The sequence below is a fragment of the Amborella trichopoda genome, chromosome 2 (assembly GCF_054954075.1).
Source record: "Amborella trichopoda isolate Santa Cruz 75 chromosome 2, AtrichopodaSantaCruz75HAP2 v2.0, whole genome shotgun sequence".
Taxonomy (NCBI): domain Eukaryota; kingdom Viridiplantae; phylum Streptophyta; class Magnoliopsida; order Amborellales; family Amborellaceae; genus Amborella; species Amborella trichopoda.
The window spans coordinates 54090299-54117556 of record NC_142337.1 but is presented as its reverse complement, the minus strand read 5'-3'; the positions used below and the strand labels follow the sequence as shown (position 1 = coordinate 54117556).

The following is a 27258-nucleotide window of genomic DNA, read 5'->3' as shown; positions in this document are numbered from 1 at the left end:
AACCTATTTTTTTTAAAAGAAATTTATTCCATTTGAAATCTCTCTCTTTCTATTAACAATCTCTTTTACTAAATTTATTCTAGAAATCTAAAAATAAAAAATTTTGAAAAATTAAAGTGTTCTTTCAAAAATTGATAGGCATTCTAATAATTTCTAACCAAAAGTTTATTTTATTTATTAATTTTTGCATTATAAATCATGTAAATAATTACCTTTCTTACAGTTCTCAATAATACATTTTAAATTAGATTGTATTACAAAATATTTTTGATTTGTTATTATTTGTATAATAAAAATTAGAAAATTTAAACCAACAATTTTAATTTCAGCATATAACATTATAGTTAGTGAGGTTGTAATAAATTTGGATTATAGTTAGTTTGTAACAATTTGGGTATTTTTAGGGGATTAGGGCTTTCTGCCAATTTGAGATTTTGATGGCCATTTTTATAGATTAAATCTACTCTTTATAGTAATCCATGTATGATTATATATTTTTTCCATGATAATTATATGATTTTTTTTATGTGTGATGTTAATTTAATGGTTAACATAAGTTTACATAGAGAAAAAACATATTAATATTCACAAATTGATGAAAAAAATAAAAATTAACAATGGAGTACCCTCATTTCTTATTGGATTCCTAAACTACAATATTTATAATTAATTTTAATAACTTGTTTAGATTTTTTTAGGACTTAATCCGGTTGGCCGATTCCCAATCTGGATCGCCGATTCACCGATTTGGATGGGTTTTCGAAGTGCCTGATCCAGGGCACCGATTCGTTTTTAAATCATTGGTTTAGAATGTTTCTTGCACCACGTTTTTAAAATAATTTTTGATAAAAAACCGAAAAATAACATTTCTGGTTGAGAAAATTCAGTAAATACATCAATTTTAGAGTAAAAGTAGTGTTAAATCACTGTATAATTTGTTTGACCCCAAATTTTGTAAATTACCCATTGTCAATGATGAACAAGAAAAAAAAAATGCTCACCAAGTTAAAAGAGAAATCATTTTCTTTGTTTCTTTTTTCCTTTTTTTTTTAAAAAATGTTTCATAACAAATTCGGGCAAATAAACCCTCCTAAAGCCCCCAAAACTCGGGTAACAAAAACTTTACATGCTGAAATTGACCGAAAAAACAACCCACCTCACCCTCCCAAATTAATCCCCCAAAAAATAAGAGAACATTTCAGTGGGTTGCAAATTGGTTGATTTGTATGATATAAGAAAGAGTCACGATCTTTTGGCACAAGTCCATGTACCCAAAGAGCGCAGTGTCCCAGATCTGTCTTAAGCCAATTATCAACCCCCAAAAAATATAGAATTTATTATCAACCGCCAAAAAATGTTAAAGTTAATTAACCTCATCAACAAGCTTTCTATTTATAAGAGATTCACTTGGGATGTCAAAGTAGGAACCTAAAGAAAAACATAATAAGGCAATCACTTTTTTTTTTCCGAGAAATTTTTCTTCTTCTCGCACCACATAGATTTATTTTGACCAATACATGATACTCTTTTGGTATCCTTAAAGATCATGTATTATATTAGGAAGTTTCATCGGATTGTTTCTTGTTTCTCAATCCTTATTCTATATTCTATTGAACTCCTATTTTTTAGCTGCTGCAGCAGCTAATTGACGTAGGAGCCAAAAATGTCACAATCATATTTCCATTGATTTGTTCATGTTGAAAGATAACAACTAAAATTGATTGTAACACAACATACGTTTTCCAAATGTTTACATCATAACAAAGTCCAGATTAGTGATATTCGACGCTATGGATGCCGAAACTTTGGAACCAAGAGGGCAAACTGTCAAATAGCGATACTCTGAAGTTTTTAAGCCCACACCCGTAATCCCTCAAAACAGTATGCTATTTAAGACCTTTCCCATCACGGGAAAAGATTCAAGTAAACATTAGGGATTGTATGTTTTTGTTGTTTCCCTTTTCTTTTCCTTTCTTTTCATAATCCTATCCTTTCTGTGGTAACTTTTTTTTCACTTGACTTTTCATGTTCTCAGAAAGAGAACTTAGCAACCTCTTCATCATCGCTGTCATCACCATTGTCTTCGTCTTCCTCTTCTTCCATTGAGAACCTCTCAAAATCTTCATCTTCTTCTTCCTCGTCCTCTTTCTCTTCATCCACATCCATTGCACCCCTACTGCCTACACCATTCTTCAGGCCTGTGCTCAAAACCACTGTCTCGCCTCGTGTTTTCTCCATATCCTTTCGTAATTTCTCCATGTTTTCTCGTCTTCGCTCTTCTTCTAACCGATCTTTCTCTGCCCTTCTCTTGTCTAGATCAGCCCTACAATTCAAACAACACCAACCACATGAAATGATGTGGGATGTGTTGGAGCATTTTTATGCAGGAAAAAGAAAAACCCAACAAAAAAACCAGAGAATGAGTGTCTCTAGATGTGGTTTCATGCTCTCTTTCCAGATGCAGTTTGACTCTCTCTCTCTCACACACACACACATGCTCGCGCATGCATACACACTCATAAGACATAAACCAGTGATTGTCACAGAAAATGCAAGGGTGAAGTCACATATACTTGTAGGTGTCCATGAACTCCTCTGCGCTTTGCTCAATGGCAGAGAAGAAAGATTGAACCCCAGCCCCAGAGACTGCTGAAATTCCAACTGACCGAAGATTCTTGTAGAACTCATCAAGGACAAGGGCAAGGCTTCTTGTGAGGGTGGAGGTGTAAGATTGGTCAGACTCAATGGCAGCTTGAAATGCCTCAAAATCTTCCATCCACTGCAATCCTCAACATAAAACAACTCTCAGAACAGTTTCCGGTGCTCTGCAAACCACATAAAAAGAAAAAGAAAAGAAAGAACCAATGATCCACACTTATTGTTCATATTAGACAATGAAGTTCAGTTAGTCTTGATTGAAAATGTAGTAAGAGTACCCTTTCAAAATAAAAGATTAAAAAAAAAGAAGAAGAAAAAGACCCATACACCCACTTATCGTTCATATTAACTATTGAAGTTCAATTACTCTTGGTTGAAATTGTAGTAGGGATTCCTTTTCTAGAGAGAAAAAGATAAAAAAGAGAACCACCAATGATCTTCATTTATTTTTCATATAGGTAGTGAAGTTCAGTTTCTCTGCGTTGTAAATCATCTTCAAGAAAAAAGAATGTTGTATGAATATCTATAAGCTTTATCTAGGCATGTAGCCCATGGGAGTCGTTCACTTCACTAGTTCTTTCCTATTCAGTTGCAACTAAAGTAATTTACTCTAATTTCTTGAAAGTTACAGTAGACTAAGCCAAAATTTTCAAAATAAACAAGGAGAATACCCCCACGAATAGCTTGCTGTACCACCCATAACCACGTGAGATAATGAGAGCTGAAAGACATGATAAAAGAGCAGAAATGGTTGAAGATGCCTGTGGAGTTGCCTAGTGGCCTCATTGATGGTCTATGTAGACAATGCAAATAATAGAAAAAGTGGTCTACAAATCTGGTTGAGTCATGTGAAGGAGCAATATGCTCCTGACGCATGTTATGGAGAAAGGCATTGAATCATCTGATAAGATTGCTTATTCAAGGAGCATGAAAGGGTCCTTAACTAAGTAGGGCCTACTGTTGTAGGGAACATAGAGCCAGAAAGAGAATTATGTAAGCACTGAGTAAGCCAAAGAGGGGAAGGAAAGTCAAGTCTACTACAATGATATTCAATAGCCTCACTCTTAGGCTCAGTCAGTACTTAAGCACATGGCTTCCTCCCTTCTGGGGAAGCTTCTACGACTAGCTTTCCTAGCACTTATAAAGCGAACTTCAGCAACATATTGAAATCATTAATGTTTAATTATAATGAACTTCAGCAACTGTTGGTTATGACTTAGCAACACCTCAAATGATTATTGTTAGGACAAGGTGGAACAAGTAATCAAGCTCCATTTCTTTTAAGAACTGTTGTTTTGGTTCTTATGACAGGCTACTGATGAATTGATGCAGCCATGCCCCAACCAATAGTTCGTGGCTGGGCCAAGAAGGGTTCGTAGGACCCAAGGGGGAAGAAAGGCGCAATAATGTAATTAACGGAATTATTTGGGCTTTATTTTTTTATTTCAAATGTTATTTCTTAAGGGGTAAGTTTAGTCATTTATTTTTAAGTTAAGAATGGGTTGCTGTGATTAAATAGGATGGATGGCCAAGATTATGTAGGAACTTTTTAGGGTCATGAGTTATCTAAATTCATTTTATTGAAGAGTTTAGGGGAGTTAAATTGTTATTTTTGCAGAGAACTTTTGGTGAATAAACTTTGGAGGTGGACTCCTTTTGGTTTTTGTGATTTTTCCTTCTTTCTCTACTCTTATTCTCTTTAAGGTTTGTTCTCTAGAGACCTCTCTGCGAATTTAGGTTCTGATTTTGCGAAAAAACAATCCTAATTTGCATCAATTGGTATCGCGGGTTCCGATGGCTTCAAACGAGACACCTCTCAATAGATTAAAGTTGTTGACTAAAGCAGTTCAAGCCCTAGTAGAGAGAGTAGACGAATTCATGCCCGTAGCTGAGAAAGTAGATGAGCTTGTGCAAAAGTTCGCTCAGCTTCAGGATGGAAGGAATCTTGAGACCAGTGTTGGAACTCAAGGCAACAGAGGTGAAAAGAGGTATGCATCTTGTTCCTAACCAACCTCGGGCGGCCCCGGTTAATGAGGAATTCAATCACCAATTTCTTCGGTTGTTGGAAAGAGAAAAAGAACCTCGAATAAAAATTGATATTCCAGAGGTTCATGGTCGATTTCATGTAGATGATTTTCTTGATTGGCAAAGTAAAGTAGAGAAAGTGTTTGAGTACAAAGATATTGCAGATTAAAAAATAGTCAAATTAGTAGCCACAAAATTTTCTGGCCAGGCATTGGTTTGGTGGGATGCTTTGCAGCAGGATCATCATCGACAAGGCAAGGAAAAATTAATTCGTCGAAAAAGATTAAGATGAAGATGCGCCAAAAAATTTTACCAATAAATTATGCCCGAACCTTGTACCAAAGGTGTCAAAACCTCAAGCAAAGAGAAAATTGACTATACTGAGGAGTTCTATATTTTGACATCTAGTGCAAATTTACAAGAGTATGAAGATCAAAAAATAAGTTGCTACTTGAATGGGCTAAATCAAGGCATTCAAAATGAATTGACCTTCAAAGATGTCTATAAGATGTCTGATGCCTATACTTTGGCCCTCAAAGCAGAGGAAATAATCAATCTGAGCCTTGGGAGAAACAGTTCAATGACAAGAGGCTCTACTTCAACACAGGGGCAGCAAGCTTTAACCTTTAGAAAACCACCTATGGGACATAGAAACCAAACCACTCAGAGTTTTCCAATTAGGCCAAACACTAATATGGGGGGAGGTGGTGTTGGGCAAGGTGTGGGAGCACCTAAAACACCTCGTGATGATACACAAATTGCGTGTTTCAAGTGCCAACAGCCTAGGCATGGTGCATTCAATTGCCCTCACGTCAACCCACTATCAAAGTTAACTTGGTAGAAGAAAATTATGAAGTAGGAGTCGATGAAGGATACACCTATGAAGGCCAGAGTGATATTGGTACGAGCCAGTGTTATGAAGGGACTGAGCCTTTCAAAAGTGAGATTGAGGAGTTGTATGGAGATGAAAGGGGTGAACTCTTAGTTGCTCAGCGAACCATGCTATCAACCCCAAGACCTTGTGAGGAAGAGAAGTGCCTGTGACACTATGTTTCGAACAACTTGCACATCAGGAGGCAAGTTATGCACAATACCAAACGATGGTGGGAGCAGTGAAAATATTGTGTCTAAAGAGATAGTGGATAAACTTCAATTGAAGGAGCATAAGTACCCAAGCCCATATCACACCCAATGGTTCAAGAAGGAGGTGAGGTACCAGTTCTTACTCGATGTTTAATCTCTTTTTTCATTGGTGCTATTTATAAAGCTGAAGTGTGGTATGATGTGATGTAGTACCTATGGATACATGTCACATATTACTTGGTAGATCATGGCTTTATGATCATGATATGGTGCAAAAAACTAGACCAAACACTTATTCTTTTGTCAAGGATGGTATTAATACCACACTCCACCCTATGAAGCAACTTCCTACACCCAAATCCACTAAAGAGGAGGGTCCAAAATTGCTTAATGTGCAAAAATTAAAAGGGGGCAACAAGGATATAGATGTGATTTATGTGTTGTTTGCAAAAAGAACTTCCGCACCTACTGCAATTCCTAGGTCTCTGGAACCTCTACTTGAGAAGTATAAAGATTTGATGCCTGCAGAATTACTTGATGGTCTTCCTCCAATGAGAAATATTTAGCAGCACATTGACTTGGTGCTTGGGTCTAGCCTACTAAATTTGGGCCATTATCAAATGAGCCCCATGAAGAGTTGTACAGACAAGTTGTTGATTTACTTAAGAAGGGATTGATTCGAGAAGCATGTCACCATGTGCCGTCCCTGCATTACTGACTCCAAAGAAAGATGGGTCATGAAGGATGAGCGTGGACAGTTGAGCAATCAACAAAATTACAATCAAAAACCGATTTTCCATACCCAGGCTCGATGATATATTAGATATGCTTCATGGAGCCAAGGTTTTCTCAGAGATTGATTTAAGGAGACGGTACAATTAAATTTGGATTCGTCCTGGGGATTAATGGAAGACCGCATTCAAAACTCGAGATGGACTCTATGAGTGGCTTGTGATGCCATTCGACTTTCTAATGAACCAAGCACCTTCATGTGCCTAATGATTGAGGTCCTTCATTCTTTTATTGGTAAATTTGTTGTGCTTTATTTTGATAATATCTTGGTTTTTAGTGCTAACCCCCAAGATCATCTTAACCACTTGGACAAAGTTTTTGATGTGCTAAAGAATGAATCACTTATTTGGAATTTGAAAAAATATTCATTTACGACGGACAATGTCGCCTTTCTGGGGTAGTTTTTTTTTCATCTGAGAGAATTAAGGTGGATCAAGAAAAGGTGAAGACCATAGCTGAGTGGCAAAGTCACTCACTGAGGTGCATTCTTTTTATGGCCTAACAACATTTTATCGCCGCTTTATCAGAAATTTCAGCACTCTAATAGCACCAGTGACCGATTGTATGAGGACTGGAAAGTTTTCATGGAGTCTTGCTGTTAAAAAGAGCTTCACTTTAATTAAACAAAAGATGATGCAAGCACCAGTACTTGCCTTACCAAATTTTTTTAAGGTATTTGATGTTGAAACCGATACATCAAATATTTGTATAGGGGCAGTTTTAAGTCAAGAGGGGCGGCCAGTGGCTTTCTTTAGTGAGAAGTTGAATGAAGCACGTAAAAAATATTCAGTCTATGATCTCGCGTGTTATGCAGTGGTGCAAGCCTTGTGCTATTGGAGGCACTACCTGATCCGTAGGGAGGTTGTTTTATACTCAAATCTTAAAGCACTTCGGTATTTGAATTCCTAGAAGAAGTTGAATGCGCGACATGCTAAGTGGATGGCCTTCCTTCAAGAATACACCTTCCTATTAAAGCACAAGGCTGGAACCCAAATAAGGCAGCCGATGCTTTAAGTAGAAGGGTACTATCTATGGAAGTGTTGGGGTTTGAAGTGATAAAAGACAAATATAAAGTAGACCCAATTTTCATAAGGGTCTTTGAAAGGTGTGTTGATGGGCAAGACCCTATGGGTGAGTATCTCATGCATGATGGTTGTTTATTTAAAGGTGTGAAGTTATATATACCTGATTGCTCTCTATGGGAGAAGATAATCACAGAGCTTTATGGTGGAGGCTTAGGTGGGCACTTTGGGAATGACAAAACTATAGCTATGGCTGGAGAAAAGTATTTTTGGCCACGCATGCGGAAAGATGTTGCTCGATTTGTGACTCAATGTCAAACTTATCAAGTATCTAAAGGTCACACACAAAATACAAGTCTTTATACTCCTCTTCATGTTCCAGATGCCCCATGGGTTGATATCTTTATGGACTTTGTACTTGAACTTCCATGTACCACACAAGGTATGCACTCTATTTTGATGTTGTTGATCAATTTTCCAAAATAGAACATTTTATTCCTTGTAGGAGAACTATAGATGCTACACATATTGCCAATCTCCTTTTCAAAGATATTGTAAGGTTACATGGTGTTCCTAAGTCTATTACATTTGATCGGGTTACAAAATTATTAAGTTATTTTTGTGCACTTTGTGGAAGAGCTTGGTAACCAAACTTCAATTTTCTAGCGCTTATCATCCTCAAACAGATGGGCATACCAAAGTAATGAATATGAGCCATGATAACCTCTTGAGGAGTATTGTTGATGATAGCATATCTTAGCGGGACCTCGCTTTGCCCCAGGCTAAGTTTGCTTACAGCAGTTCAGTGAATCGATCTACAGGAAAATCACCATTTGAGATTGGAAATGAGAGGACTCCTAATCATGTGCTTGACATAGTGCCATTACTAATGCCAGGTAAGATATGTGATGATGTCAATGCTTTTGCTGAGCATATCCGAGATTTGCAAGCTCAAATTAAAAAGAAAATTGAAGAAAGCAATGCAAAGTATCGAAAAGCTGATTTTCAAGGATGGTGACTTAGTAATGGTGTATTTGCGAAACGAGAGGTTTCCATTGAGAACCTATAATAAACTCAAGTCCAAGAAGGTGGGCCCTTGCCGCATTTTGAAGAAATATAGAAATCATGCATATGAGGAGGATTTACCAAAGGCATTGGATGTCTCCTCGATGTTTAATGTTGCTGATTTATTTGAGTTTTATGGATACCCTATAGAAGTCAAAGAAGAAGTAGTTGATATGATGAAGCAATTACCGAGAAAGAAAGATGAGGAAATTGAGCAAGTTTTGAAGACTGAAAGCTTTCAAACTCGAAAGGGTTCTTATCGCCAATATCTAGTCAAATGGAAGGGCAGGTCATACTCTGATAGCACGTGGATTTCTAAGCAAAAGGTCAAAAAGGTGGATCCAAACTTATACCGCATCTTAATTGAAGCCAATTCGCCAGAGTCGAGTTCCTTTCAACTGGGGGAGAATGATGCATCCATGGCCCAGCCAATAGTTCATGGCTGGGCCAAGAAGGGTTGTAGGAACCAAGGGGGAAGAAAGGCGCAATAATGTAATTAAGGGAATTATTTGGGTTTTATTTTTTTATTTCAATTGTTATTTCTTTATTTCTTAAGGGGTAAGTTTAGTCATTTATTTTTAAGTTAAGAATGGGTGGCCGTGATTAAATAGTATGGATGGCCAGGATTTTGTAGAAACTTTTTAGGGCTATGAGTTATTTAAATACTTGTTATTGTAAGGGAGTTAGATTGTTATTTTTGCTAAGAACTTTTGGTGAATAAACTTTGGAGGTGGACTCCTCTTAATTTTTGTGATTTTTCCTTCTTTGTCTACACTCTTATTCTCTTTAAGGCTTGCTCTCTAGAGACCTCTCTGTGAATTAAGGTGCTGATTTTGTGAAAAAACAACCCTAATATGCATCATGAATCAACAACCACATCAACCAGAAATAGCTATATGATAGTTGGCCACTACTTGAAACCAGTGGTTTAAAAAACGGATCGGTGCCCCAGATCGGGCACTCCAAAAACCCATCCGGATTTGTGAATCGACGATCGGGAATCGTCTGACTCGGTTGGATTAAGCTTTAAAAAAATCCAAAAAAATTATTAAAATTCATTATAAATGTTGTCTTTTAAGAATCCAATAAGACGAGGGTACTACATTGTTAACTTTCATTTTTTTCATCAATTTGTGAATATTGAGACATTCTTTCCCTGTATAAACTAATGTTAACCATTAAATTTACATCACACAAAAGAAAAATCATAGGATTATCAGTGATAAAGTATATCAATCATACATAAACTACAATAAAGAATAGACTAAATCAATGAAAAAATGACCAAAAAAATCTCGAATTGGCGGAAAACTCTAATTCGCTAAAAAAACCCAAATTATTACAACCTAATTATAATCCAAAATTATTACAACCTAACTAACTATAATGTTATATACTGAAATTAAAATTGTTGGTTAACATTTTATAATTATTTTATTATACAAACAATAACAAATCCAAAATATTTTATAATATCATCCAATTTAAAATGTATTATTGACAACTGTAAGAAAAATAGTACATTACATGATTTATAATGCAAAAGTTAATAAATAAAATAAAAATTTGGTTATCAATATCGAAATTATTTGAATGTGTATCAATTTTCGAAATAACACTTCAATTTTTCAAAATTTTAATTTTTTAGATTCTAGAATAAATTTAGTAAAAAAGATTGTTAATAGAAACATAGAATTTCAAATGGAATATTTTTTTTTTTGCAACATTATTTTTTAAATAACACTTCAATTTTTCAAAATGTTAATTTTTTAGATTCTAGAATAAATTTAGTAAAAAAGATTGATAATAGAAAGATAGAATTTCAAATGGAATAATTTTTTTTTTAACAACATTATTTTCTACTTATTTTTTAATTTTTTTACAACAAAAATAAAATAATGTAGCGCACCCGAGTTAGGGTTCGAACCACTACTTGAAATTGCATAGATCATTAGGTGTAGTGAGAATAATGAACTTGAGTACCTGAATACCACAAGATATTGTGGTTCAGTTGTGCAGTCAACAGAAGTCCACCTCTTCCCAGCTCTCCTAGTACATGAGAAAGTCTGTCTGTTTACTTCTTGGTTGATGATGACAAGGTTTGCTTTTTGTAAATGACAAAGTTGAAAACTACAAAATGCTAGTGGAGGTTTCCACTGAACATTTAAAATATTTAAAACGATTAAAGTCTTTTGTGGCTCAAGCTTAACTGTTTTTGTGGGTCTTGATTGAGGTTTTCAGTTTTGCTGGTATGACCACTTTCATTATTCCATCTTCTTCATTGCTAAGTTCAAGTCAGCGAACCAACCAAAAAAAAAGGAAAATGACAAAATGAAATCAAAAGTCAATATTAGTACCAATTAAAACAGAAAAATTGAGATGGCATAAGAGCAACTCATATAAAATATAGGCATTTAAATTGACAATTTAAACTGATTCCCAAGCTATACTGTCAAATCTTGAGAACACTGAAAACTCAAAAATTGTTGGAAATATGATGCAAAATTGTAGGGGGTTGAGGTCCGTGTGATTTACTCACTCTATGTTAGTGGGTAGTTATCTAGTAGAAGTTGAGTTGTGGGGAGTTATTCTTAGTGAGTAGTTATTTAGTAGGAAGTTATGAGTTGAGGGAAGTTATCTAGAGAAATTGGTCACATGGCTGTTTGTGGGAAGTATCTTAACTGTTATAAGGGCCTGTAAATAGGCACAATGAAAGGGATCTAATGCACCTAGTACACTTGTGTAGCACTTGTGAAATGAAAGTGTGTGTGTAATTTGCCTTTTGAGTTCATAATTCTCTCTAAGTCTCTCCAAGAGAAACCTTATTTTAAGAAAAAGAAATAGTGGTTGCATACTTTTTTAAAGTAACCCAATGGTGGTAGAAGCACCACGCATATTTTAAAGATATCAACAATGGTATCAGAACTTTCCAAAAAATCCAACATATAGAGCCCAGGTTGCCAAAAAGATAAGTATTGGAGATCACCATTGCCCAAAAAGAAAAAGATAAAGTACAGGTTGCCAAATAAGCATTGGAGAGCACACAGGTTGCCACAAAAAGATAATCATTGCAGAGCACAGGCTGCCAAAGAAAAAGGCATTGGTGTGGAGATTTATTACTTGAAGAAAGAAATTTAGGACCAGCAGGTCAGAGATAAAACTCAAAGGAAAGGTGATAGAAATTCAAATTTCTTTATTTAATTTCCTACATTATTCATATGGCAAACAATAGTAGTCCAAATATTTATCAACCATCGATTCCAATTTCAAAGGTGAATTTTATGAGCATTGGAAAATTAAAATGAAAACAATGTTTGAGTCTTGATAAAAAAAAATGATTTTGTAAAAGAAAAAAAAAATTGATTAAAATGCTAAATTATTTGCAATGAAAAAAAAAAGAAAAAATGAAAGAAGTCATTGAAATTAAAGATGATGAAAAAGAGAAGATGAAGATTGTCAGGGAAAAAGAAATTTATGAACTGAAAAAGCATATTGAAAGTTTTGAAGCATTGCTTTCTACACTAAAGATGGAAAATGAAGACCTTCGCAATTTCATTGAAAATCTTTTACAAGAAGTTAAAAAAAAAAAAAATTGAATCTAGGAGGAATGTTGGAAATATAATGCAAAATTGTTGGGGTTGAGGTCCATGTGATTTACACACTCTACATTAGTGGGTAACTATCTAGAAGAAGTTGAGTTGTTGGGAGTTATTCTTAGTGGGTAGTTATCTAGTAGGAAGTCTAAGTTGTGAGGAGTTATCTAAAGAAGTTGGTCACGTAGCTGTTTGTGGGAAGTTATCTTAACTGTTGTAAAGGCTTACAAATATGCACAATGTAATGGGATGTAATGCGCCTGTGTAGCACCTGCGAAATGAAAGTGTGTGCGTGATTTGCCTTTTGAGTTCATAGTTATCTCTCCAAGATTTTTGAAGTTAATCTCTCCAACAGAAACTTTGTTTTAAGAAAGATAGAGTGCGTACTTTTTAAAGTAACCAAATTGTGGTACAAGCAGCCACACATATTCTAAGATACCAACAGTGGTATCAGAGCTTTCCAAAAAAATCCAACATTTGTTGAATTTTTTTTGTAAAGCTCTGATACCACTGTTTGTATCTTTAAAATACGAGTGGCGTCACTACCACTATTGGGTTACTTTAGAAAAGTACGCAGCCACTATTTCTTTTTCTTAAAACAAGGTCTCTCTCAAAGAGATTTACTTCAAACCTTGGAGAGATAACTATGAACTCAAAGAGCAAAAGGCAAATCACGCACACACTTACATTTCACAAGTGCTACACAGGTGCTATAGGTGCATTATATCCCATTACATTGTGCCTATTTATAGGCCTTTACAACAGTTAAGATAACTTCCCACAAACAGCTACGAGACCAACTTCTTTAGATAATACTCCCCACGACTCATAACTTACTACTAGATAACTACTGACTAAGAATAACTCCCCACCACTCAACTTCTACTAGCTAACTACCCATTGACATAGAGTGAGTAAATCACACAGACCTCAACCCCTACAACTTTGCATTATATTTCCAACATTCCCCGTTGATGCAAAAAAATTTTTTTTTTTTTTTTAACTTCTTGTACAAGATTTTCAATGAAATTACGAAGGTCTTCATTTTCCATCTTTAGTATAGAAACTAGTGCTTCAAAACTTTCAATATGCTTTTTTATTTCATAAATTTCTTCTTCCCTGACAATCTTCATCTTCTCTTTTTCATCATCTTTAATTTCAATGACTTCGTTCATTTTTGCCAATTACGATATGGCAAAATAAGTTGCACTGTGTTCGGCTTCTTTTCTTGTGTCCATAGGGAAACCTGAAAATTCTTCTCCTCCCACTTCTATCTCACAGACAAAAATGGGACAATGATTGGGTCCTTTGATAATTTTGTAAATTGGTTTTTCAATTTTTTGCTCTCCCCCAATTTTTTATGCTTCTCATGACAAAACATTCTAGGACTGCGGTTCCTTTTTAAAAGAAAAACACATTTTCTTATGCCTTCTCATGGCATCATCATGCCTTTCCATGGCATGAAACACTACGGCTGCGGTGTCCCTGTTTTTTTTTTCAAAAATCATTTTTCCTATGCCTCATTACGCATGGATTTCCCATCATGCCTTTCATGACACGACATACTAGGACCGCAGTGGCTTTTTTTAAACAAAAAAAAAAATATTTTTCCTCTGCCTGCACAAGGCATGGATTTCCCATGAGGATTGCTCATTCCCACTTTCATAATAATTTTTTTTAAACCTCGTTTTTTGGAAACTTTTGCAAAACACTGACATCAAGAGCTCTACAATTTTCTTTTTCCCCCTTTTTTAAAATCTCCTTCTTTTCCAAGAACATCACATTTAAGAAAAAAAATCTCTCCTTTTTTTTCTTTTGTTTTCATTGCAAAGCACTTAGCCTTTTAATCATTGTTTTTTTGTTTTTTTTATTTTTCAAAATCACTTTTTTTTTATCAAGACCCAACCAAATTAAATCATGATTTAATTTTCCAATGCTCATAAAATTCACCTTTGAAAATTGGAATCGATGGGTGCGAAATATTTGGACTACTAGTATTTGCCATATGGAATAATTCAGGAAATTAAATAAAGATATTTGAATTTCTATCACCTTTCCTCTGAGTTTTGTCTCTGACCTACTAGTCCTAAATCTCTTTCTCCAAGTAATAAATCTCCATACCAATGCCTATCTCTTTGGGAACCTGTGCTCCTTTTTTGGCAGCCTATGTACTTTCCAATGCTCATCTTTTTGGGACCCTGTGATGAATGTGCATCTTTTTTTGGGGCAACAGTGCTCTCCAACACTTATTTTTTCGACAACCTAAGCTCTGATACCAAGTTGGATTTTTTTGGAAAGCTTTGATACCACTGTTGGTATCTTAGAATATGTGTCGCTGCTTGTACCACAATTTGGTTACTTTAAAAAGTACGCACTCTTTCTCTCTTTCTTAAAACAAGGTTTCTGTTGGAGAGGTTAACTTCAAAAAACCTGGAGAGATAACGATGAACTCAAAAGGCAAATAATGCACAAACTTTCATTTCACAGGTGCAACAAGTGTATTACATCACATTACATTGTGCCTATTTATAGACCTTTACAACAATTAAGATAACTTCCCACAAACAGCTACGTGACCAACTTCTCTACAAAACTACACAACCTTATAGGCAAAAGAAGGTGCGTGGGGCTAATTGACAGTTATCAGACCTCCAAACTCTGTGGGACCATAACCTTCAATAATCCAAGAAAAACAGTAACAGACGGAATGGGGCTCTTGGCATGTCCTTATAAAAGTCAAAGCTGCAATGGAACATCTGAGGTTCGAATCCCTACAAATGCCTACCCAAGAAAACAAAAAGATAACAATGGAGTGTCATTTAATCTTTAGGAATCAAGAGCAGGAACTGACATAATAAAGGTTTCTAAAGAGACCAAAGCCTCAAGTGAAACAGTTAGTTCAAAAACACCATAACAAGAAGTCAGAATCCTAAACATGACCTTGTTAAACATACATAACAAGCAAGCACACAGGATGGCTCCTAATGATCATTTCGTAGCAACACAGCAGAACAATTGGCTAATGCAATCAATACAAATGGTTGAAAGCCTACAACATGAAGATCTTTACATTCTCAAGAGAGTGTTCATCACATTTCATCATGTCACAAGAACTGCTCACAGTAATATTGACTGCATAGCTAAGAGTCACAATCGGTATAAACTGCCTCATTTTGGAGGAGGATCGCTCTACCTTTTCTTTTGTCAACTGTATATGTCTATATTTCTGCACCACTTGTAGTGCAACTTGATGTATAGCCACTTACCCCAAACAGATATTATTAGTTAAAATAAACTAAATAAAAAAAGGAAAAAACTATAAGAATCTGGCATGTTCTAACTGTAGGACCCAATAAATATTGGAATTGCAACTCTACTACCACTTCAATATATTTCTCTTCCAACTGATACTCAAACCCTTTTCTTTCTATATCATTATCCTCTGAAAAGTTTAGAAGAAATTCTCTAAATGCAGCCTCACTAAATTCTAGGAACCCAACATTCCTCAAAAATAAAAAACAGTCGTATTTAGGTTAAATGCTTTTTATTATTTATATTTAATTGTTTTTAGGTTTCATTTATTTCAATCACTGGAGAAAGTTTCAGCCAAGAAACCTAAAGATATGTCTACAAGTTACAATGATACCCTTCAACAGGTAAACAGTTTATATCAAGTAACAAAATATATTGTACGTTGTCCAGTATCTCTATACTTCCAAACTCATTATCAACAACAATAAGATATTGCCAATGTCAGTAAGATTTTCTAAGATGAGAGGTATGCAATATGAAGCACATGCATCCAATAGAATACTCCACACTTACAAATGAGGTTGCTATCTGCAACATTGCAACCAACTGTACTGTCATACACTGAAGTACATTATGAGAACCCACACTTGCAAACTCATAAAAGATTTGGGGTGCAGCATCCATGAACTGTAGCATTCCCGCATTTGTTACACATGAGTGGAAGCTGCAATTTGGAACCCGCTCTTCCAGTGGGCCTGAAAACAACGTCAAGGGACATTGTTTTTAGGAACCCTCCTCTTCCATGGTAACTCCATGGAAGGAGTGGCTTCCATCCTTTGTGGAAAAGCGGGCTGCAAACAGTCCCCTCTTCCACAAAACAAATGCCCCCTTGGAGAACAGCATGAGAACCTTTAACAATTCTAAACATATCTAATGACTAAACAAATATAAGTCCATCAGAGCAATAAATAGGGAAATTTGTGTGAGTGTATGATTCTTCACAGCTATCCATCTATCAGCTAGTATCTAAGTGTCTCCAAACCCTCATACAAGTATCTAAATTCTCATTTATCTCAGATACATTTACTGGAAAAAGTTCACCTAGAAATCTTATAATCCAAACTGATAGTGCTAGTATGCGAGCCATTACAAGTGGAACCTCACAAGGCGTAGCCTTGCAAGCTGCAGTTACTCATCCATTTAATCATGAGTATCCCATATGGTGCTCCCAATGTTTGATTCTGCCCTTGATGTTGTGTGATGCGCAAAGTAAACCCACACTAATTTTCCCTCCTACTAGCCTCCAACAAGTCATGAATCCAAACCTTTCCAGTTCCTTATCATTTCTGAATAGCAGATTCTATACTAGATGTATATCTTTGATGATTCCGTCCTGTAAAGGTTCTCTATTCTCAACCCAATCTCAGGAACAATATTCACACCTATCTTTTTCAAATAAGGAAAAAGATTATATAAGGTGTCTACCTTATACTGTAGAAGTAAGGTGCACCTCAAAAACCCAACAAAACATATTGTCCTGACACTGCACAAACCCACCGATTGATCATCTTGACCTTGATATGTACAGGTTTTTATTTTTCATTTTGTGAAAAGATAATTGATCTCAAGTCTTGAAACTTGAGCATCATGCAGCACTCTCTAGACCGTCCATTTTCAAGATTTCAAGTGTTTATAGATCTACTCGATCTAAACCATTTTTAGTTCTTTAAATTTCACAACTAGGGACATAAACAATTTTTTAGGCCATCAAAAAGTTTTCCGACACCAAAACTACATCTTTTAGCATAATTTAGAGGTGTGCCTTATTTGGGTTGTTTAAGGTTGACGCCTTATACAAACCACACCCTTCAAATAATATTCACATTATAATGAACTCTTTCCACAATAGTCCTTATCTTCACACTTTATAAGGAAAATCAAGTTGCTTACCTAATGTATGTACAGCTACAATCACAACATATAATAGAATAAAAGAACAATAAATCAGAATGCATATAATACAACTCCAAGGGAAATTTTCAGAACAAGATGCCGAACAGACAATTTACTAATGGGCATAAAGGTAGAGAACAAACATCATAAAAAAATATCACACACCTTTTCCTGATTCAAAACAGAATACAAACAAATAACAATTTTTACAAGAAAATAAAGACAATGAGAATCACAAATAACAGTAGCAATGACCCACCTCTAAAGCAAACTGATGCTGTGCCACGTCAACTTTGTTAAAAGCTAATACCATAGGTAATCTTGTCTTGTAGAGAATACTACAAGCATATAACATGTTGCTCATAAAAGTCACTGGACTTGCTGAACGAGGAGTATCAACCACATATGCAACCACAGTGGGAAATGTAGAAGCAAAAGCCTCTGTAATTATTTGTCCTGAAGCTGACCATGTAAATATTTCAATTTGTCCTGGAGTGTCCACAAGGACATAATCAAGTTCATTCGCACGTCTTTCAATTGTTGTAATAACCTGAAAAAAAAAAGTAGAATCAACTATGCTAGAATAAAGCACAGGGCATGAGGAAAAGTTTTTCCAAGTAAAACACACCTCACCAAGAATGGTAGAAAATAAATGTAATGAAGGACAAAAGTTTTTACAAGTAAAACACACCTCCCCGAACATGGTAGAAAATAAATTCAGTGAAGTAAGTATCCCTCCATTGGGACCAAGATTGTACTCTTTCATCACTTCTTTGTATTTCACACTGTCTCTAATGTCAATATTTGCACCAAAGGGGAGAGATAACACAGCTGGATCAAGATTCAAAACATATCCACGAATGTTTGAAGTTTTTGTGTGGTGCACCAAGCGATGAAGGAGAGTTGTCTTCCCACTCCCTGCAAAAACCAAACATTAGGTCTAAGATCAACATCTTGGTTTTATAGATAGCATCCTAGATTGGTAGTTTCCTTTTAATGTATTATGAAGCCTAGAATAAATGGCTCTAATACAAACAGCACAAATTTGAAATGGATATATGATATAACATGCTGAGACGTGCCTGCCATCCCCACAACAATTATAACAACTGGTTTTCTCTTGAAATTAGACGACAAATTTCCTGCTCCGGAATTTTGAGTTTCCTCGATAAGTAATTTCCCCATTGACTCTGAGATTTCTTCTTTCTCCAAGGATTTTCCCTTCAAAACAGTAAAATGAAATTTTATAATTGTTTGCTCATAGGAAATCACTTATGATCAGAAGAACTCTGCAATTAAAAACAACAATCATATGGTTTTACCCCCTCATCCTTGCTAGTGTTTGCCTTTGAATTACTGCTGCTAGGTTCAGTATCCATTTAGTACACACAGGTCTCCACAAAACCTTCTGGAATTCCTGCAATTACTCCATTTAAAACCATGATCAGAGGACGCAATTGCCATCTAGACAGAAAGGGAGAACCGGTTGCTTAATATATAAAAGGGATTCACAATTTCACATGAAATTGTAACAACTGTGTTTCAATATTTTACAGGGAACATATATAAAAATGAACATTTGTTGTGGAAAACCTGTAACACGGAAGATTGAAGAAGATACAAGGACACATCTCAATCCTTCACTACATCTTTAATTTAATATGTAAAATTTCATACTCAGCTATATTTTTTTTCATAAGGAAAATGGTTTGATAGGGCTGCAGCCCTATCAAGATAAGTAAAACCTCACCTCATAACTCATCAAAAATTGCAATTCAAGTGTTAAAAAACCTTTAAATCAATAATATCAACTTGAACATTATGGTTGTACAAAAAAATTAGGATTTCAAATTCTAAAAATATTATATATTACAACAAATCATCTAGACCATCTATTCTTTCCTAACTATAAGTGCTCAAAGATCCACAAAGATCTGTAGCATTTTTTTAGTTTCAAATTTTATTGTCAGTGTTAGAAATCAATTTTAGAGCCATCATGAAGATTTCCAATGACAAAAGTGCTTTCCAGATGAGGATTTGAGATGAGGGTTTATTTTGTTTCCATAAAGTCTAGGCTCTATAGACACCTCATCCTTTTCATAACTGTGTATGTTGAATTTGGCAAAAAATAAAAAATAAATAAATGATAAAAAAAGCACTCACATAATTGGGAAAGATGGATATGTTTTTACAAATACATGACTGTGAGCACATGCATGACAAAACAAATAAACTAAGAGTGGCATTTTTCAAATTTGATATTAAGATGAAATTAATGTAAAGATGGAAAGGTCCATGGAATCAAACAAGTGCATGTGTGTGTGCACGCTTGAGAGAGAGCGAGAGAGAGAAAGAGAGAAAGAGTTAAAAAAATTAGAGACTACAGAAACTATTACAAATATATATATCCACGCCAGAAACCACAAATTTAATTGAAAACAAATTAAAATGAACAATAAAAAGATTATCCTGAACAAAGTTGGAAAATTTTAACGACTAAAACCAAAATTAAGAGAAAAAAAATCTGGAGCTGTAAACAAGGATCTAAATAACAAAATGAGAAACCAAATCCACAAAATTAGAAAAGAAAAAAGGTAAAGAAGAAGCACAAATGAATCCCATAAAAAAAAGGAGTAAAACAATAAATACATCTCCACCTTCTTCCTTCAAAAGGCCACAAAAAAAGTCAAAAGCACGTGAACGCTAAGAAAAAAAAAGAAGAGAGAGAGAGAGAGAAAGTAAAGTCCATCTCATGTCATGTTTCAGATATTGTAAACACTAAACTTATTTATTTTTATGCTCCATATCCAAATTCATAAACCTAGAATATTTGTTCTCTAGAATCTCTTGCCTGAAACTTGAAATGCACAGCCCCACAATTTAAGTAAAGCAAACTCTAAGCTCCTCACATAATTAATCATTGATGCAATTAGGGGTTTTATTTTCATTTTCTTATTTTTTCGGAATTAGGAATATAAAAATGATAAACAAATAGTAAGTAAAGTGAAACTTAAGGCATATGATAATCTATACATTAAACTGGGAACAAGAGAATGTGAAAAAGATATCTTCAAATTAGCAAAAATAAGCGAGAAAAAATGTAGGGATCTAAATCATATTAAATGCATTAAGAATGAGGAACAAATGGTGTGAAAGATGACAAGGTCAACGTCAGGTGGAGAGCCTATTTTCAAAAATTATTAAATGATGAACACAATGGGAACATAGTGGTTGCAGGGACTGTTGGTAAAAGTGATGGCGGAGGTCATACATACATTCATAGGATTAGGATGTCGAAAATGAAAGAACCTTTGAAAAAGATGAAGATAGGAAAGGCTCTAGGACCAGATTATATCCCGATAGAGGTTTGGAAGTGCATGGGGGAAAATTGGCATTGCCTGGCCAACAAAGTTGATCAACAAGGTGTTGAGAACAAGAAAATGCCAAACGAATGGAAGAAAAGTATTGTGGTACCTATTTAAAAGAACAACTGAGACATAAAGAATTGTGCAAACTATCGAGGGATCAAGCTTACGAGTCATACAATGAAGCTCTGGGAGAGAGTCATTGAGCAACGATTAAGGCATAAAACGAGTGTATCTGAAAGCCAATTTGGTTTTATGCTAGGAAGGTCAACAAATGGGGCTATTTTCCTACTTAGGCACCTGATTGAGAAGTTTAGGGTGAAGGGAAAAAACCTTCCACATGGTCTTTATTGATTTAGAAAAAGCTTATGATAGAGTACCCCAAGATTTGATTTGAAAGGTGTTGGAAAAGAAAGGCGTCTCTAAACACTACATCGACTGGTGAGAGATATGTACAATGGAGCGCCAACTAGTGGAGAGAAGAGTGAGTTTTCAGTAACAATAGATCTATATCAAGAATCAGCATTGAGCCTGTACCTCTTTGTCTTAGTTATAGAAGACTTAACTAGGCACCTACAGGATGAGGTACCATGGTAAATGTTGTTCGCAAATAACATAGTTTTGATTGATGAGACTCGAAACGACGTCAACACAAAGTTAGAACTTTGGAGGGATGCTCTAGAATCTAAAGGTTTTAAAATTAGTTGGATTAATATAGAGTGTATGCAGTGCAAGTTTAGTAATAATAGGAGTAGAGACGAGGAAGCAGTCAAGATTGAAGGCTACAAAAAAGGCCACATTTTCAATATCTTAAGTCGATAATCTAAGAAAATGAAGAGATCGAGGAAGATGTCACACACAATTAAAGCTGGGTGAGCAAAGTGGAGATGTGCAACTGGAATTTTATGCCATAGCCGAGATTGAAGGGCAAGTTCTATAGGACAGCGGTGAGACAGCTTTGCTCTATGGAGCGGAATGTTGGAAGGACAAAAAACAATATACCCATAGAATGAGTATAGCAGAGATGAGGATGTTGAGATGGATGAGTGACAAGACAAGAAGGGATAGAATTCGAAATGAATTTATTTGAGAGAATTTAGGTGTGGCACCAATAGACGATAAAATGAGAGAAAGTAGACTTAGGGGCTAGCCATGTGTGGTGCCGACCAAGTACAACACTTGTTAGGAGGTGCGAGTTAGTTCAAGTAGAAGGACTGAAAAGGGCACGGGGTAGGCCCAAAAGGGCGTGGATGGAATTAGTTCGAAAAGATATGAAGACTTATGGCCTCACTAAGGATATGACTATTAATAGACCAGAATGAAGAACCAGGATTCATGTAGCCGACCCTAATTAATTGGGAAAAAGCTAAAATGATGATGATGATTTTTATTTTATTATTTTTGGGAGATTGAAATTTAGGATTTGGGTTTCATGTTGTTCTCTTTAAAGAGAATTGAAGGGAAGAATTGGAAGTTTAATTTTTAAAAGATAATGGGCTAGGATTTAGTGATCATGGTTCCTTGGGGACCAAGTTAGGTTTTAATGGTTTTCTTTTATAAATATGTGATCATTTGACAAGAGAATACAAGAAGAGAAGAAGAATTTGGGTTTTGTGAGAATATCTCTTTAAGGTGGACTCCCTTGCAAATCTTGAAAGGGGGTTACTATTGTAAAGTACTTATCCATCAAAATCATAATCTTTCATCCTTTTTCTTTTTTATTCTTTTGATTTATTTATGACATTTCCCCTCTTCCCTACATCAATCATTCATTGTAAACGGTTTAAAGTGTGTGAGAGAGAGGGGTTCGACAGAGCAGGGTAGTTCGAGGGAGGGAGGGAGGGAGGCAAAGGGTTTTGTGAGGTGTAGAGGTTTTAGGCTGTGTTTAATAACTTTATTTGCAATTTCCCCCAAAAAATCCGAGCTGCTGGTTTCTTGGAAGAAAGTGAAACTAGAGAGTTTCTCTTGTTTGATAATTGTGAATGCAAGAAACTTCCCATTCAAACCACTCGTTGAGTATTTCATTGATCAAAGGCTTAAAACCATATTTTGAATTGCGATTTATTTGATACAATCCATTCATGCATCACTTACAAAATATACGATTCAGATCATGAACAATTGTTAGCCCCATATAAGCTACAGTGCAAATACACTAATGATTTCAAATGTCAAACACACCAGCATAGCAAATAAAATAAGTGTATAACCCATTCAAAATGCTTCAACATATCTAGAATTTAATGCTCCTAATTGTGTACTTTCTACCTGCAAATATTGTTACAATCCAAAAATTGCATAGGGTTCCAATAATATGTATTTCTCCTTAGTGTGAATTGAAGTCTTAATCTACTTTGCTACTTGAGATTTTCAACCATGGTTGACTATTCTTAAGTGGTCTTTTAAGTGTTCGATTCCTTTCATAATTAATGAATATAGGAGGATACTGTAATTTTGTCAATCATTTAACTTATGGTATGGATCTCAATTGTCTCCAGGGATGAGTATAGTTCAGCTAAATGCTTTACCCAATATTTGTTTCCATGTAAAAATTTCAAATTATTGCATTAGTTTCTCTTTTTTGTTTTGGAGTTCCATAATGTCATCAAGGTACAGTTTGATAGTGTAATAGATCTCTTCCTGGCAAGGTATGCTCATTATTTTGGGTGCTCTTATTTCTTAAAAAATTCATTTCACAATGATGCTATGACATTTAATATTTAGGGCTCGTTTGGTTCATGCTTAACAGTTTGCATATGTAAATGTAAAACAGTTTTCATATGTAAACAGTTCCCTGAGCGAGAGTTTCCCAGTCTTGTTTTTTCCCATGTTTGGTTCACATGTTTGGAATTCATGTGTACCCAGTTTCTTATGTTTGGTAACCCATGGGCAAACTATCTCCTATAATCTGGAGTAATAACTATTTTTAACCACTCAATTACAATATATTTGATTTGATATCGACGTCCATCGCATTAAGATTATTTTTTTAAAAACATTCAATCTATATTATGTTTAAAAAAATTATACAAGCATCAAACCTTGGTTAACTAATCGAACAACGTTATTTTGACTGGTTTTTGCTTTATATAGCAGCCTTGATAGCTTCTTGTTTCCTTTCTTTTATGTTCTTTAGGGCAATGGACATTTTGGTGAGCCAAGATAAATGGAGCTGTTAGATGAGGCGGTTGGGTGATGTGGTGGAAGAGGAGGTTTATGTGATTGCAGAGGTGGTGAAGGTGTGCTTGTTGAAAGAGGCAGTGCCAAGACCGTTCCTGAGGGAAATGTCTGAAATGTTTAGGAATGGTTGGAAATTACCATGGACATGGCTGCACCCATGAGCAGCCCCATGAGGCTATGAGGCATCTTTGCCATATTGTGCAGCCTCGTAAGGCCATGAGGCATCTTTGCCATATTGTAAAAAGCATGTAAACAAAATTTTGGGTATGATATTTATCTTTGGGATTGAGGAGACAAAAAAAATACTCAGGAAGCATTGATACACCATACCCACATTTCAAAAAGGAAGAAATAAATAAAAAAAACAACAAATTTCTACAGAGCAAATTGTGCTTGTATGCACATAACCAGTAACCAAACCACTAACAAAACTAGCAAGAAAAAAAAAAAAAAAAAAACCAAATTTCTACAGATAAAATTGTGCTTGTATAAGCAACCCATACAACAAAACCAGTAAGAAATTAGAAAAAAAAAAAAAGAAAAGAAAAAAAAAAAAAAACCATCTCACATTTTTCTACAGAGAAAATTGTGATTCTATACTCAATAAAATAAGCCAAAAAAAAAAACAACAAATTTCCATGGAGAAATCATAGTAAAAATAATGTTTGCAATTTTAATTAAAAATATATATATACCATTTAGAAAGAAAAACCAGGAAAGTCACAAGAATAAAATGCATACCCATGTATGAGGGAAACCCTACCTTGTTTGGTGAAGAATCTTTACACTATGATGAAAAAAAACCAGCAAAACAAATAAAAGAACACCAGCCAAAAAAAATACAACCACCTTACCTTGTTGAAGAAAATGAAAGCTTGCAAATGGATCCTCACTTGCAGAAGATGAGGTATCTTTCATGAGGCCCACCAATGGATCCTCGCTTGTGGGTCTGTGAGAGAGGAAGCAGAGGGTTGAGAGAGAGTGGCAATGGAGGCTTTGTGAGAGAGAAGGCAGGGCTTTGAGAGAGGAGCAGGGCTTTGTCAGAGAGAAGGTAAAGCTTTGAGAGAGGGGCAAGGTTTTGTGACGTGCAGAGTGTTGTGAGATAGGGGCAAGGGTTTGACAAAGTGGGCTGTGAGAGAGGGGCGAGGATTTTTGTGAGAAGAAAGCTTTGAGAGAGGGACGAGTGTGAGAGAGGGTTTTTGATGATTTATGTTGTGAACTCGGCAGCTAAAGGTTTTGTTTACCTGAAACGAGCAATAGGTTTGGGTAGAGAAGTGACCCTGTTTTTTTTTTGTTTTTTTTCTTTTGGGGGGAAGGGGGGGAGAGAGAGAGACATGATAGTTTTCGGTAGAGGGAACTCCAATGCTTTGGCCAAGGTTGATGGTGAAACAACTATGGCGTATATGGAGAAAACTTAAGCATTAAAGGTTGTTGCAGTTTTTAAAGGCTTAGAAATCGTCATTGGCAAAGTGGAAGTACCATAAATAAATGTGGTAATTTTGATAAATGTGGTCTTTTTTATGCTAGGTGTCTTTATGGATGACCTTTGGTTTTCTTGCACGAGGAATGCTACAACAAGCATGGTGGATGTGATTAATCTACAGCTCTCCATTTTAGAACTGTCTAGGAAAATGATGATGTACCCACACAGTTTTTGATGATTTATGTTGTGCATCTACTCCTATTTTCCGGTATCTTATGAGGATCCAACATCTTCCTGTAATTACAAGTAGTTCTGGCTATGTAAGTTAAAACTTTCAGTCATTTACTAAATTTAAAATAAACTTTCATAAAAACTTGAAAGGCGAAGCCCGATCAAACAGAGAAAAAAAACAAAATAATTAGATTAAAAGAAAAACTGATCTTTCGTTTGGTTTGGATGGTTATTTCAAGCAATGTTCGAAATAGATGATCTTCATATGGATTTAGATGATAATACGACTGTTAAGCAATATTTAACGACAAACCAAACCTGCGCAAATTCAAAATCAAATCAAGAAACAAATCCCTATTATGGCCGTAACAAAATAATTTGAGTTTTTTTTTTTTTTTTGGTTCCTTATTTCCAGATGAAGTTGAGAGAGAGAGAGAGGAAAAGAAAAACGGTGAAGTCGATTTACAGAGAAAATCTGTAAATAAACTTTACAGAGTAAGAGGATATCCCTTTAAACCCTGCTAAGAGGATGAAAAAAGAGCAAAAGCCATAAACCATACTTAGGAGGAAAGATAAACAAGAAGGACCTTGAATCCTAATTACGAATAAAATGTAAAATTCACCATTTGAGCAACTATAAACCCTAAGTCCCCTATATCCACAAAATAAGACCCATATTTGAACAAACCCTATTTGAACAACCATAAAACCCTAAATCCCAAAAAAAAATCCATTTAAGGAACCACATCTCTGCACAGACCTCATTTACGCTACCACAAACCTAAACCACCCACCCAAAAAAGAAATGGTACCAAATCCAACAGAGTAACATACCCGGTTGCAATCGACCCGGTGGGACTTGAAACGGTGAAAAATGAGCTCTAGCTTCAGAGTAGAGCCTTAACTTGAGAGAGAGTGGAACCGTTGCTATGGAGCGGTGAATTGAGCGGTAGTGAAACCGTTGCTTGAGAAAGAGCTCTCCGGGTGGTGACGGAGAGAGAGTGTGGTGAGAAAACAGTTCTCGGGTGTCAACCAAGTATGGTGCCCCTCACAAATTCTCTAGAACATGTCATCCTAATTTTAATATATATAGACATAAAAAAATAAAAAAAACTCTAAATTGTTAAAATATTAATCTTGCAATAAGTTATTTGAATTGTCCACTATTTAGCTTTTTTAAGTCTTTATAGATCAACTAGATTTATATTACTTTTGAAATTTTAAATTTTATAATTTGAGATAAAAATATGCTTTTAAACCATCATAAAGTTTATGGCACTAAAAGTAAACAAATGGTATTTGAAAATAAATAAGACAAACAAATGGTATTTGAAAATAAATAATACAATAAATATTAAAAGTTAAAAGGAGAAAGCAGGTCTTGAAGCTCTCTAATATTCTTAGTAGGAAACCCGGCAAGAGCATACCAAATCAAAGTACACATGATACATAATGCAAATCCCTAAATAGATAATATTTGGTGAATTGGAGTAGCTTGGTTTGGTTTAATAGATATAATTGTGTACTGATCACAGAGTTTTTGGGATCTATGTTATACATGAATAAATAATAAAATACTATAGTTGTGATAAGTGTTTATTAGGATGGGACCTACT

The 27258-nt window shown here is 35.2% G+C and overlaps 1 protein-coding gene across 6 annotated transcripts; it reads right to left on the bottom strand.

The window, feature by feature from the left end:
• Window positions 1-1664: 1664 nt before the first annotated feature.
• Window positions 1665-26702, bottom strand: QQT2 (P-loop containing nucleoside triphosphate hydrolases superfamily protein). 6 transcript variants are annotated; one of them, XR_016049617.1, is made up of 8 exons: window positions 26477-26702; window positions 24843-24937; window positions 18766-18860; window positions 18522-18664; window positions 18135-18357; window positions 17703-17993; window positions 2574-2825; window positions 1665-2323 (listed from the first exon to the last, which is right to left on the bottom strand). XR_016049617.1 is itself a non-coding variant. In XM_088858578.1 (8 exons), exons 3-8 carry the CDS (start codon window positions 18820-18822, stop codon window positions 2032-2034), a joined length of 1212 nt encoding a protein of 403 aa, XP_088714704.1. In that variant the 5' UTR covers window positions 18823-18860; window positions 24843-25705; window positions 26477-26702; the 3' UTR covers window positions 1665-2031. The 6 variants fall into 6 exon arrangements, 4 of the variants coding, with proteins under 4 accessions (XP_088714704.1, XP_088714703.1, XP_088714702.1 ...); XM_088858578.1 differs by having other exon boundaries at window positions 2574-2779; window positions 24843-25705; XM_088858577.1 differs by having other exon boundaries at window positions 2574-2779.
• Window positions 26703-27258: the final 556 nt, after the last annotated feature.

Coding starts and splice junctions, on each gene's coding strand:
- QQT2 (XM_088858578.1), bottom strand. CDS start 18,822: ATGGATACTGAACCTAGCAGCAGTAATTCAAAGGCAAACACTAGCAAG. Junction 18,358..18,521: donor GTTGTGGGGATGGCAGGCAC/GTCTCAGCATGT, acceptor TTTTGCAGGGAG/TGGGAAGACAACTCTCCTTC. Junction 17,994..18,134: donor TTTCTACCATGTTCGGGGAG/GTGTGTTTTACT, acceptor TTTTTTTTTCAG/GTTATTACAACAATTGAAAG.